This window comes from Marmota marmota, unplaced genomic scaffold (assembly GCF_001458135.2).
Source record: "Marmota marmota marmota unplaced genomic scaffold, marMar, whole genome shotgun sequence".
In the NCBI taxonomy this organism is placed as follows: Eukaryota; Metazoa; Chordata; class Mammalia; order Rodentia; family Sciuridae; genus Marmota; species Marmota marmota.
The window spans coordinates 36153158-36165684 of record NW_026000240.1 but is presented as its reverse complement, the minus strand read 5'-3'; the positions used below and the strand labels follow the sequence as shown (position 1 = coordinate 36165684).

Below are 12527 nucleotides of genomic sequence, written 5' to 3'. Positions count from 1 at the left end.
GAAGGTTCACACTGGCCTATAAGATCTCCCTCCCATTCATTTGGGCTGTACCTGCCTCATATACACATCCCTGAACAAATCTGCTATTCCCTATGTCAGAAGCAATTCGTCTCTTAGAAAGTCACCTTCTCATGGCTAGCGTTTGAGTTCAACTGTTACCTGCTCCCTAAGCCTCCCTCCCATGACCATCTTAGGTAACACAGCCCCTTCTAATGTGACCCTGCATTGTTTTCTTCAAAGCACTTCTAAGTACCTTCAATTTCATATTTGAGGTCCAGACTCCTACTCCAGCATTTAAGTCTCATTCAACCAATGTTTACAGAGTGCCAGTTCCTGGTACCAGAATGCGGTATGATGGAGCCGACAAAGAGCTTTGATTTCCTGGACTGTGGTGAGGTTCTGGGGGGAGGACAGACAGTTTGTAAATACAGTGCCAGGCACTGACATAGGCCATGATAAAAATAGGCCTGGGCAAGGGTGCCTGGGTGATTTGGAGGGCAGGGCAGTCTCTGTGGTCAGTAACTTGATGAATGGCAAAGTTCATGCTTTGAGCAGGTGATTCAAGTCCTGAACTCATCTAAGCATTTCCCCACATTTGCTCATTTAATACTTACTGAGTAGTCTATGAGGTGAGTACTATCGCCACTCCACTCATCAGTAGCACACCCAAGCCCAGAAAGATTCTGGTGCCCCCATAGACACTCTTGACAATTTACTGTGTCAAAACCCCCTTGCCTGCTGGGCCATATGCCCTGATGTTGGCCTTTTTTTTTTTTTTTTTTTAGTTGTAGACCGACACAATACCTTTATTTATTTTTTTGTGGTGCTGAGGATCGAACCCAGTGCCTCACATGTTCTAGGCAAGTGCTCTTACCACTGAGCCATAATCCCAGCCCCTGATGTTGGCATTTACTGGGAGAAATCAATAAATGCTTCTTGGCTAACAGTGCTCTGCCAAGTCCAATGATCTAATTATATAAACAAGCAATCAATCACACTTATTTAAAAATACAGATCAGCAGCGTTGGTAAGCAACTGATCTTCCTTGACTGGGTGTTCAGGGGTTCACTCTGTACCACCCAAGGGCTGCCCAGTGGCACCTGCCCTGCTGTGAACCTTATTGGGTATCCCTGAGAGCTGATTATTCCTGAGAAACAGTTTTAACTCCAATTATTTTCCAGCCTGAAGCTAAATTCTACCTGTGTGTAATTGGGGAGAGACTTGAGCCTGGGATGTCCTCACATTAGGCCTGGCCCCATAGCTCTCCTACTCTGTACACTTTCTGCCTGACCTTCCCCTCCTCTAATCCCCATCCCTGGCTTCTGACCTCAGTCTCTATCTTGGGGCATAAAAAGGTCAGAAGCCAGAATTGTCAACCATCCAACTCCCCAGTCAAGCCCCCACCATGCCATGGCAAAGCCTAGAGCTGGTTAAACAAATTTTTATTCCTTAGACTGAAAATAGACATTGGCTCCCTCCCCAAGCCTGGCCAAGGCCAGCCAAACCACAGTACCCCTCTTCCAGGCCTATAACCTGAATCTGGATTCCTAAAATCTGCATCCCTGAGTTGTATGTATGTATGCACCAAGGGGCTCCTGAGTGGCACATGCTCAGTGTGGGGGTCTTCTTGAGGGTGCTCCATCACAACCTCCTGAGGTGAGCAATCTTGGGCAGGATAATAACACAGTCAGAGTTTGGTGGCCTGGATAGACAGAGGAGGGGAGGTTCTAGTCAGTCTCCAAAAAACACATAACAAACCACTTCTCCAGGACAGCAACCCCTGCTCCCAGGAGCAACTTAATCCAAAGACAACTGGAGAAGGAAATGGGTCCACTGAGGGCAGAGCTAGGTCAATAAATGGACTTCCTGGAGTTAGGGTCAGGTTGGGGACAAGCAACAGATTAATAAAAAACAGCCTAGTGGGCCAGAAACAAGCTTACCAAAATAGGGCTGATGGGGCCAGACTTTGAGTGTTGGAGGGCAAAGGTCACAGCATCATGAACAGAGACAAAGAGATGCCGTTTTGTTATAGATGCATCAAAGAACTGCCCAGCCTCCAACTGGGTGACCACAGGACCTGTAAGCAAGGAATAGGTCTCCTCTGACTCTCAGGACCACTTGACATTCCAGCCCCAGACACCTTTATAGTGTTCTGATGTCTGCCACACTATCTTCCACCCCTGAGGCTAGAGCTAGACACCCAGTCACTCCCAACACTAGACTCCTTCCTCCCAGGGCACCTTTGACCTCCAGTTTCAGAAACTTTTTCCTTGTGATTCCTGGCAAACCTCTCAGCAAAGAGTCCCACCCTCTTCCTGGACCATCCTGTTATCCCCAAGCAACGCACTGTGGCAGGCTGCAATGTACACATCCACCTCAATCTCCCGGAAGTCACGGAAAATCTGCAGCAACAAAAGGGGCTGGACTCAAGGGAGGCTCAGGGATTCAGAGGGGACACTTGGGCAAGCTTAGGGGAACAATTTTTTGATGTTGAGCTTGCAGGGTTTGGGGGCATCATCATGCTCAGAGGGGTCTCAGCAAAAGTTATGGGGTTTGTGTGGAAGCCTGGGGAGCCATGGCCTGCCTACAGCCCCTTACATTCTTTAGGTTCTTGATGCACACAGTGTCTACAAAGGAGAGGGCACCCAGGTCCAGGATGAGGCTATGAAAGTCCGGCTGAGGCAGGCCCAGGGCTTTCAGCGTAGGCACAGCTATAGCCTTGGCATCTTCTTGACCACTAGCCACAATCTCTTCCAGCTCATTCTCTGGCATTGCCTGCAGGGGAACCAGACGTGTGGTAGGACAGCCCATCAGGAAGTGAAAGCAGGGAACATACAAAGCACCTTAGGGACACATGGGACTAGACACAGGAGTGTGCATATAAATACCCACATATAGAGGGACATACAGGGAACACATGATGACACAGACATGGGGGAGTCATGTGTGTACATAGGACAGGCAGTATAGATACATGGGGACATACAGGAGAGCATGCCCAGATATTCACACACAGCTGTTACCTCCTGGGCCCAGGCTTAAAAGGGACACAAGAAGGGAGGATACTGGGAAACTATATTCCACCATCAGCCAGCCCAGGTGGAGTGGATAGGGGTACAAGGACAGACCAGAAGAAACACATCCATTCATGTGCACACACTCACACACAGACACCTTGGCAGCCTGTTCTGTTTGAGTCTCTAATTGAGTGTGGCTTCTCTATGTTCCCAAGATTTTTCCCATATATTCAAGCCCTTCCCTCCCTTCATGAGCAGACTCTGGGATCTATAAATCTAAGGTCTTCATCTAGGCCTGAGATTATAGATAAGAGAACAAGCAGAATTCTGTTTCACCACAGGTCTCTCCAGAGTATCAGAGCCATCACCCTATTTCCCCAGACATTGGTGCCTCCTCAAACCCAATTTGGTTGGGGTCCATGACTTTTCTCAGGAGATGTGTAGACACCCTCATCTCTATAGCTCATGGCTGACCTCTCCTCTCCCACCTCTAGCCTCACCTTGGTCTTAGAGCTCTCCACATCATTGCTCTTGGTGTCTCCAAGATTGGTGTTGACATTGATGGAAACTGAGTTGTCCTGGGAAGAAACAGCCTACACAGGGGAAGAGTGGAGACAGGAAAGAGTTATTCCCGCTATCATATAACAACAGGTCAGGTAGGTAGGTCTGATGTAGATCCCAGGCTCTGGAAGCTGTGGGATCTGGGGCAGCCAAGCCACAGGGCTCTGACCAATTCTGAGAACAGCCACAAAAATGGAAGAGGACTATGATGATTCACACTGTCACCGGTATAGGGACAACAAAAGACCACCAAGAGCCCCGCCAGGGAGTGAAACAGGGAGGCTGGGAGACAGGCTGAGGGAGGAACACTGGGGCAGGGGCAGAGTTCAATAGTGAGACAAGTTGGCTGGGGTCAACAGCAGACCACGGGCAGAGGCCAGCCCAGGGCAGGGCCAGGAGTCAGCCACTGGAAGGGGCCCTGCCTGTTCCTGGGGTGACTTGTGTTTCTGTAGGCGCTTCAGCTTCATCTCCTGCTTCTTGAGCAGTTTCTTCTTCCGAGAGATGAGGTGATCAACATCCACACCACACTAGAGGCGAATGTGAAAGAAGAGGATGAGGCACTCTGGGAAGGCAAGGGGCCCTCAATCAGTCTCCAAGAGACCTCAGTCTCACCCTCTGCTTCAGTGTGTCACTGTAGAGCTCAGCGTTGGCAAAGTATATGGTGGCTGAGGAGCGGAAGATCTTCACACCTGGGACCTCCCTGGCCTGGGGATGGGACAGAGTTGTAGGGGAGCCAAGTCCTCTCCCTCCACTGCATCCTGTTCTGTCTTTCCTCCCCAAGAGCACCCAGTGCCTGCCACCTCCCACCCTCTGTTCCTAGCCTTTGGCTTACTCAGAGGTGGACTCCCCATCCTACTACTTCACTCCTGCCTCAGGTCCTCTCCCCATCACCTCTCCTGCTCTTTGCCACTACCCAGATTAGATTTTGGTGGTGCCTAGGCCTCCTCTTAGATCTCCAACCCCTGTCGTTTTGTTGTTGTTGTTGTTTTTTCTGCATGTGGACATAAAGATTCCTCTAAGCTGTCACCCCAATCTCAGTTCCCATCCCATTTACAACACAGCAAGATCTTTACTAGGCATTTAGGCCTGTGCCTCATGGTGCTTCCTCTCCATCCAGCTGAGCTACTCCCCTCATGTCCTGTCCCACACCTTAGATCCCTTGGTCCCATCCTTTACTCTGTCTAATCACACTGTGCTCATGCTTTCAGTCTCTGTCAGTGAGAAGGGACTTTTTTTTTTTTTTTAAACATTTACTATTTGTAGTTGGACACAATAACTTATTTATTTTTATGTGGTGCCGAGGATCGAACCCAGGGCCTTGCACATGCGAAGCGAGCACTCTACTGCTAAGCCATAACCCAAGAAGGGGCTTATTTTATTCCAGATCCCTATCCCCTGTGCCTGCCCCACAGCCTTTTTTCCATCATTTGGCTTAAGACTTCCCAGGAGGTAAATGATTAGAGACTTAGTAGCCCCACTGATGAGATCAGGAAACAGCCTATGCCCTAGGACCCTGATCCTCTATATTCCTGACCCAGGATGGCTCTAAGACTGACCCCTCACTAGACCTCCAGACCTACCTCTCTTTACTCTCTTTCTGTACCTTCTTAGCCCCTCCCACTGAGTGGGGGTTATAGACCCAGACTCCTCACTAAAAATTCCAGAGACCAAACCCAAAGTACTCTCAGCCCACTGTGTCCTTGCCAGTGTAAAAGGGATTGACATGGGTTTGCTCTGCCTCTGTTCCACCCAACTCATGCTGCCCTCCTACTCAGCCCCTGCCACTCACATCTGAGTACTCTGCCACGTCTCTGTAAATATCCGTGTCTGACACCTGCCCCAGGACAGAGTAGTGAGGTCTGTGGAGGTGAAAGTGAGTATAAGAAGAGGAGGAGAAGGGAGACATGAGGGCACACTGAGGAGCCTGTGGTTCCCCCTTCTCCAGAGACATGGGGAAACCTGGGGGGAGCCAGTGTTCCCTTTCCAGCTGGAATGAGGGAAGGACCAATAAGGATGACTCACAGCTGTGTTCGGACCACTACAAGAAGCAGGGAGAAGGCTAATGCAACTGCCAGGCCAAGGTCCAGGTTTAGCAGGATGGTAGCCACAAAGGTCACCAGCCAGATGAGCTGAGAACAGAGGGGCAGGAGTTAAAGAGTACAGAGGGGCCACTGGGGCTAAAGGCCCCAATCCCAGCTCTGGGCCCCCAGGTCTCTTACCAGGTCTACACGATTTGTCTTCCACAGGGAGCATATGTCAGCAAACTGCATCAACATGCCCTTTAGGTTCACAATAATGGTGGCTGCCAAAACTGCCTGGGGTGGAGGGAGTATCACCAGGGCTGCTTATAGGTGCCTAGATATTGACCTCAACCATGTAGGCATGATTCAGACTGACCCCAAGAACCTGGTCAGAACCCCAACCAACAGCAATGACCACCCACCCCAACTCTACCAATTTGGATTTGACTGAAAAATTCTAAACCCTGACCCTTGAGGCCAAATCTCACCCTATAGATCTCAGCCTTAAAAATCCAGGGCATGATCTTATATTCTTGCCCCTTACTTGGGTATAGACTAAACTGAGACCCTGGCCTTACCAAAGCCCTGAAAACTGGTTGGGTAGGGCAGTGGCTCACCCTAGGTAGGTCTTGGAAGAGTTCTCCGAGTTTGAGGATGATGAGGAGGATAAAAAGGGAAGAGACAGCTCCGGCCACCTATGGGATAGGGGCGATCAGCAGGTGGGGGCAAGCAGGGGTAAACCACCCTGGAAAAGCAATGTGCACCCTCACTCCCACATCCAAAACCCACCTGTGTGTTGCCCCCAGTGCTTTCTTGTACCAGACTCCGGGACATAGAGCAACTCACAGGAAAGCATCGGAAGATACCCCCAATGAGGTTACTGAGGCCAAGGGCCACCAGCTCCTGTTGGGGGAACATGGGTGTGAGGAGACTTGCCGGAGGTGCCTGGTCACTGCTCCACTATTTAGTTGATGCATCTCCAACCCCCATCCCCAGTTAAGGGCCTTCAAAGACTAGGCTGCTGTCCCACACATCTTTTTCCCCACTCTCAGTCCCACACAAGTCCCATCTGATCCTCCCTACCCGCAGCTGCTGGGGACTCTGTACATACACCTGGAGGTCCCCTATGTGTCCCTCATTACTCAGACCTGGTTGCTGTCCACACGGTAGCCATGTCTCAAGGCAAAGATCTTTCCCAGTGAGATGGCAATGGCAAACCCAACCACAGCGATGGCGAAGGCATTTCCCACAAGCTTTACAAACAGCTGGGGGTTGGGAGCTTCTGGGGATACCAGTCTGAAAGAGGCATCTGTGAAGTCAAAGAAAGGTTCTTTCCCTGGCTACCCAGTCCTTCCTGCCCTGATAGGGGACCAGAACTTACCCTGCAGGGATGTTGCCCACAACATCCACCCCAAATCTCTGCTTCAGGCCTACACCATAGGAAATGCCTGTAGCCCCAATGAGCTGTGGGGAGAGAACAGAATCAGGGGAAAAAGGTACAGGTATTATTGTCTGGGAGAAGGATAAACCCCTTTGGGAGAGAGGAGACACTGAAGCAAAATTTTCTGAGGGAAGGGTGAGATTCTGTCAGGGGTAGGGAGAAGACAATGGCATTTTTGCTGCAGTACTCAAGAAGCTTTCACAGGGGCCACTTCAACCAGCTCCCAAATATCTGGAGGTTCCCCATACCTGGGATCTATCCTCACTTGCCTTTTTCCCCTGCCCTTCAACACCCAAACCACAAGCAATTCCCCAGTAAACCCGAACCGTGAGCAATTCCCCAGGTATCGGCAGGGGCAGATACCGCTGCAGCTTGTCATTCAACAGCTTCACCATCACAAGCACCACCCCGGCCACAAATGCAGTGATCACGGTGCCGATGACACTCTGGGGTAGCTTCCAGCAGACCTCCAGCACTATCTGAGGAGAGGTGGGGTCACAGCCAGCACTCAAGTTCATGGGGCACATCTATTCACCCATCCCAACCTTACTCACATAGATGAGGGATAGTGGCCCTGAGTGGCTACTCAGCTGGAGGCCAAACACATACTTGAGCTGTGAGACAAAGACCTGCACAGATGCAGCTGTGGTATAGCTGCGGACCAGCGGCTCTGACAGGTAGGTGACCACAAAGCCAAAGTGCACCAGGCCCAGCCCCACCTGTGGGATAACAGGGAAGAGTCAGGGGAGGCAGGAGTCCTAGGGGTGGTCCAGGGCAGATGGAATCAGAATCAGAGGGGATAGTGAACAGAGGGGACAAAAATAGGATGGCAATAATCAGAGAATCTGGGTGCTGGGGAAACATACTTCTGAATGTTTCACACCTGGAAGAGTCCAACCAGAACACTGAGTGTGGAGGCCAGCTGCACACGGGTGACATCTCTGGCTGTCTCATTGACTGTGGAGTTTGAGTCCAGCAGGAATTTCTCATCTGGGGCTAGGGATTCTGTCACACTGCCCACCATCACAGACATGACAGCAAAGGTCCCTAAAGGAGCAGAGCAGGGCTGGTCTGAAGGGAAAAGAACACTGTCCTCCCCTGGAGCCTTGGTCTTGACAGTGAGGCCAAGATAGATCTAGTTCTGGACAAATATCCTTAGACCATGGCTATACAAATGGCAGCAGGTCAGGAGGGAACCCTGAGGCTCATGGGTTCTTAAGGGTACTAGAAATGCTACCCTACATTATATACCTTGTACCATTTATGTCCATTGGCCTAGAGACAGAGACATTCCATGAATTGGGGAAGAGGAAATAACCTGCCTTGGCCTCTTGAATTCCCTCATTCACTTACATCCTCCTGGAGTCAGGGCTTTGAAGTACCCTGAATCTGTGCTCCCACAGTCAGTGACCTAGTCCTGCCTGGGGATGACAAATGGGCCAGCCTCCTAGTGACCCAGCAACCATTCTACTCTTTCCCTAAATTTCCCTGCCCTGCTCAGCCCTCCCTCACCCTGTTCTCCATGGGGGATATGGGCATCCTCCCAAAAGTCTAGGCCTGACTCTACTTACCCACAGAGATATGCCTGGAAGTACCAAACAGGAAGTAGATGAAGACTGGGTAGAAGGAGCTATAGAGGCCAAACACAGGAGGCAATCCAGCCAGGAGGGCATAGGCTAAGCCTGGGGGGAAAATGGTAGCAAAGCAGGCTTGGAGATGAGGATCCAAAAGGTTGGAAGAATCCCAGTATGGTTAGAGGCCATGTGTCCAGGTATGGTATATCACAGATCACAGGGACTCTAGGTCAGGGCCTTGAATGTGGCTCACCCTGGGGAAGCTGCATGATGGCAACACTCAGGCCAGATAACAGGTCACCCAGGAGCCAGTCACGCACAGGATAACGGGGTAACCAGCCCAAGACCGGGAGATGTTGAATCAGAAGGGCACGGGCCCGTGCATGGGAGCACCTGGGGACATGAGGGGTATATATGAGGGACAGGGGCTACCTGGGCCCCGCCAGAGTCCCAGGCCTTTTTCCCTGGCCTTACTTCAACCATGTTCTCCACTGATAGGTCCTAGGTGTCAAGTCCCAGCGCCCCAGTTCTTCCAGTTGCTCCTGGTTCATCAGTGGCCGGTCCACATGGTAATCTTGCTTCTGCAACTCCATTATCTATGTTGCAGACAGGAGTGCCTGTGTATCCCTTATCTGGGGGGATGAGATCAGAGATACAGTAAGGATACCCCTTACCCAATCTTCCCTACACATACCTGGGAATAGACGGTCACATACTGATTTTTCCAGGCCCTAAGATCAAGGTAGATCCAGCCCCAAGTTGGTCCCTGCAGGCCCCATGCCCACACCCAAGCAGAGGCAGTACCTGAACTTTGGCTGGTAGAAACCTCTTTCTGGGCCAAAGTCCCTCATGAAGGGATAACAAGAAGAACACGACCCACACTTCCAGCCTAGGTGTGGCTGCCCAGCCCTGAGTACTGGTCCAGGTCCAGGTCCAGGTCCAGGTCCAGGGTGACTGCTCCTCCTAGCCCCCTCCTCCCAGGCCCTTGCTCTCCCTGAGTCAATCCCTGTGTCCTTATCCAGCTGCCTCACGGACCCAGATCTGGCTGGCCGAGAACACTTTTAGGGAAGGGATCCAGCAAATCAGGAATCCAAGTCTTCAAGCAATTCTCTCCCCAAGCCTCAGTCCTCCAAATGAAACTCTTTCCTCTAAGGGAAGGACTGCTTTGCCCCTAGGCCTCTAGCCCCAGAGTCCAATTTGTAGACAAGCTGGGGACTGGGTTGGGGAAGCCAAAGGATGCCTCTCACCTGGGGGGATGTCTGAGGAGAAGGGGATCTTTCTTGAATTTGGAAGTTCTCACCCAGGGGGAGACACGCCCATCTGGAAAGGGAAGCTCTCCCCTGAAGTAGGGAAAGTCACCTAGAAATAGAGCTTTCAGGGGGAAAGCCTTCACGCCCAGGCAAATTCTGATCTGAGGTAAAGTTCTGACCTGGGAGGAATCTTTTATCTGCCTAGAGGCTCCTCTCTGAAGTGAAAGACCTTAAAGAATAGGAGATGGAGGTGGGTGGGTGGGAGAGGGAAGTCTTATCTGGGAAATACTCTCACCTAAGGGGTAGGCTCCCCATGGCATGGGAAAAAGCTCTCTCTTGGAAATAACTTCTCAACAGGGTAGGGGTGGTAATGGGGTTCTAGAGCGGGAGGGTCTAGCATATTAGGAAAGCTTTCACCCATCAGGAGAGTTCTAACCTAGGAGAAGCTCCAACCAGGAGAGGATCCCACCTGAGGGACTGGAACTCACCTGGGGAAAGCCTCTAACCTGGATGTCCCGGTTGGAGGGAGGCAGTATAGCAGGTGCAAGGAAGATCCTCAGAAGGCTCCGCTGTTTCACGGAGATCTTAGAGACCCCTCTCCCCTCCTCCGTAACTCACTCCAGTCTTCTTAAAGGGCTCCCAACCTCACAACGCGGGACGCGTGCCTGGAGGGCGGAGCCTTGATCCTTGGCCCCTCCCTCTGGGAGACTACGGGGCCGTAGAGCTAGAGCTCTCATTCCCTGGTCAGTTATACAGCTGGGAGGACTCGGGCGCCAGCTGATCCACAGGCCCCAGCCAGAGACTCTCTTGCAGCGATCTTCCAACCTCAACGCGCCCCAGCTAGCACACCTCTTGGGCCGGGGCTCCTCCGCACGCAGCCACCTCCTTGAGCCGACCCCCCCCCCCCCGTTAGCCCTTGGACAGCATTCCAGTGGCTTTACGCACAGCCCTCAAGGGCCAGGGTCGCACCGGCTCCCACCCCCATCCCTCGCTGCAGAGGGGCAGCCACCTGCGGGAAATCGTCAAAGCGGTAAACCGGTTGGGAGAAGGAAAAGCCTACTCGGGACTTAGCGGTCCCTCTTAAGAAGCCCAGGCCGGGAGCCCGCGCGGGGGCCACGAGGCTGCCCGCGCCTCTCGGACAAGCAGAATCCGGGCCATGCCCTGCACTCACCCCAAAGCATCAGACAGCCCCAAGGCCCTCAGGCTTCTAAGCCAACAGCTCCAGCAAAAGGCCGCTTTGGGACGAAGGTGGCGCCAAGACAGGGGCGAGGTGGGCCTCTAGCTCCCAGGGCCTAATCCAGGGGCAAGTTGGGGAAGGTTTGAACCAATCAGCGTTCTAGGGGCAGGGACCAAAGCACGCTTTCTGAGCAGGGAGAGTCGGGAGAAGAGAAGTTTAACCCCTTCTTCACCCGGGGCCTGGCTTTTTTCTTGCTCCCCCTTGCGGCTCGCTTAACGGTCTGCCAGAGCCTGATGGGACTGTGGAACGTGAACCAAGAACCAGAGCGGGACTGGCAAGGAAGTAAGTACTGGCCAGAACCGCGCCTCCAGGGCGCTGAGTGGATGGAGCTGATCCTGGTGCTTCGCTGCGTAGTGTGACCTGATGTGCATGAGGTCTTGTGGGGCCTCTCATATTTCCAAGCTGAGGGCGCCACCCTCAGGCTTTCCCTTGGAGAGCAGGAGGCATGTTTCTGAGACCCACGAAATGTCCCCAAGGCCTCCTCTTCAACTCTAGCTAGTGAGGAGGGCTCTGGACAGGTGCAGGGAGCCCAACCTAGGCGTGGTGCCTGGAGTTTCCTCCCTGAGCCATGGAGGAACTCAACATTCTGGCCAGTTGCAAGTCATGGAGGGTGGGAGGAGTCTGGGATTGTGGCTCAGTGGTAGAGTGCTTGTCTGGCATGTGTGAGGCCCTAGGTTTGATCCTCAGCACTGCATATAAGTAAATAAAATAAAGGTCCATCAATAACTAAAAAAATATTTTAAAAAAGAAAGGCTTGTGGGGATTAGTGTTGTCAGTGGGCAGCTGCAAGGGAAGCTCCTAGAAGTTGACAACTTCTCATGTAACAGTGGTTCACTTTATGCTTTGGATATAGCCCTTGCTGCTCTGCCATTGCAAAATTTTTTAAAATGGACATTTTTTTCTCTCCCTCTTTCCCTTCTCTTGCCTAATCTTTCCCTGTCCCTAATCTCAGAGGAAACAGGATTACCTTTCTTCCCCATCCTAGGCAGATTTCTCTGTTCTTGAGTAATCACCCACCATAGAAACAAAGTAATCCGGACTTTGGGGATGGTATCAGAAGATCTCAGAAATGACTAGCTCCTAACTTAACAAGTGAATTACAACTTCAGTAGAGAATGTAGCCTTTGAATCACCTCTATAAAAGACCCCTGTTCCTGTTGGTAGGCAGAATCACAGACTCTGGGAAGGGAGCCCCCTGTGTTTCTCCTTTGCTAGCAAAGCAATAAACCTTCTTTTGGCTTTTTCTCAAAACCGTGTCCTCCTTGTTGGACTGGATTGGGGACAAGGACTGCACTTTCGGCAACACCCAGAGCAAAACAGTAACCAGCTGTAGGCATGGTGGCATACGCTTCTAATCCCAGTGGCTTGGGAGGTTGACGCAGGAAGATAATGAGTTCAAAGCCAGTCTCAACAATGGCAAGGTACT

General features: G+C 51.7%; 1 protein-coding gene across 8 annotated transcripts; it reads right to left on the bottom strand.

Moving 5' to 3' along the window:
- Positions 1-1425: 1425 nt before the first annotated feature.
- Positions 1426-11229, bottom strand: Slc26a6 (solute carrier family 26 member 6). Of its 8 annotated transcripts, XM_048794605.1 has the most exons (23): positions 10353-11220; positions 10044-10093; positions 9862-9934; positions 9089-9246; positions 8868-9007; positions 8612-8722; positions 7924-8087; positions 7595-7759; positions 7367-7519; positions 6981-7063; positions 6748-6895; positions 6389-6502; positions 6217-6294; positions 5798-5893; positions 5601-5707; positions 5368-5437; positions 4191-4283; positions 4001-4105; positions 3518-3610; positions 2599-2775; positions 2348-2402; positions 1941-2077; positions 1426-1702 (listed from the first exon to the last, which is right to left on the bottom strand). In XM_048794605.1, the coding sequence occupies exons 4-23, from the start codon at positions 9205-9207 to the stop codon at positions 1688-1690; spliced, it is 2223 nt and encodes a 740-aa protein (XP_048650562.1). In that variant the 5' UTR covers positions 9208-9246; positions 9862-9934; positions 10044-10093; positions 10353-11220; the 3' UTR covers positions 1426-1687. The 8 variants fall into 8 exon arrangements, with proteins under 8 accessions (XP_048650562.1, XP_048650559.1, XP_048650560.1 ...); XM_048794602.1 differs by lacking the exon at positions 10044-10093 and having other exon boundaries at positions 9862-9973; XM_048794603.1 differs by lacking the exon at positions 10044-10093 and having other exon boundaries at positions 9862-9954.
- Between the last annotated feature and the right edge of the window lie 1298 nt (positions 11230-12527).

Excerpts from the sequence above, each read along its gene's own strand:
- Slc26a6 (XM_015487257.2), bottom strand. The coding sequence starts at position 9,207 with ATGGAGTTGCAGAAGCAAGATTACCATGTGGACCGGCCACTGATGAAC. Across the intron at positions 4,106-4,190 it reads GTGACACACTGAAGCAGAGG|TGTGGTGTGGATGTTGATCA; the intron begins GTGAGACTGAGG and ends ATTCGCCTCTAG. Across the intron at positions 3,611-4,000 it reads ACAAGTCACCCCAGGAACAG|GCTGTTTCTTCCCAGGACAA; the intron begins GCAGGGCCCCTT and ends TCCCCTGTGTAG.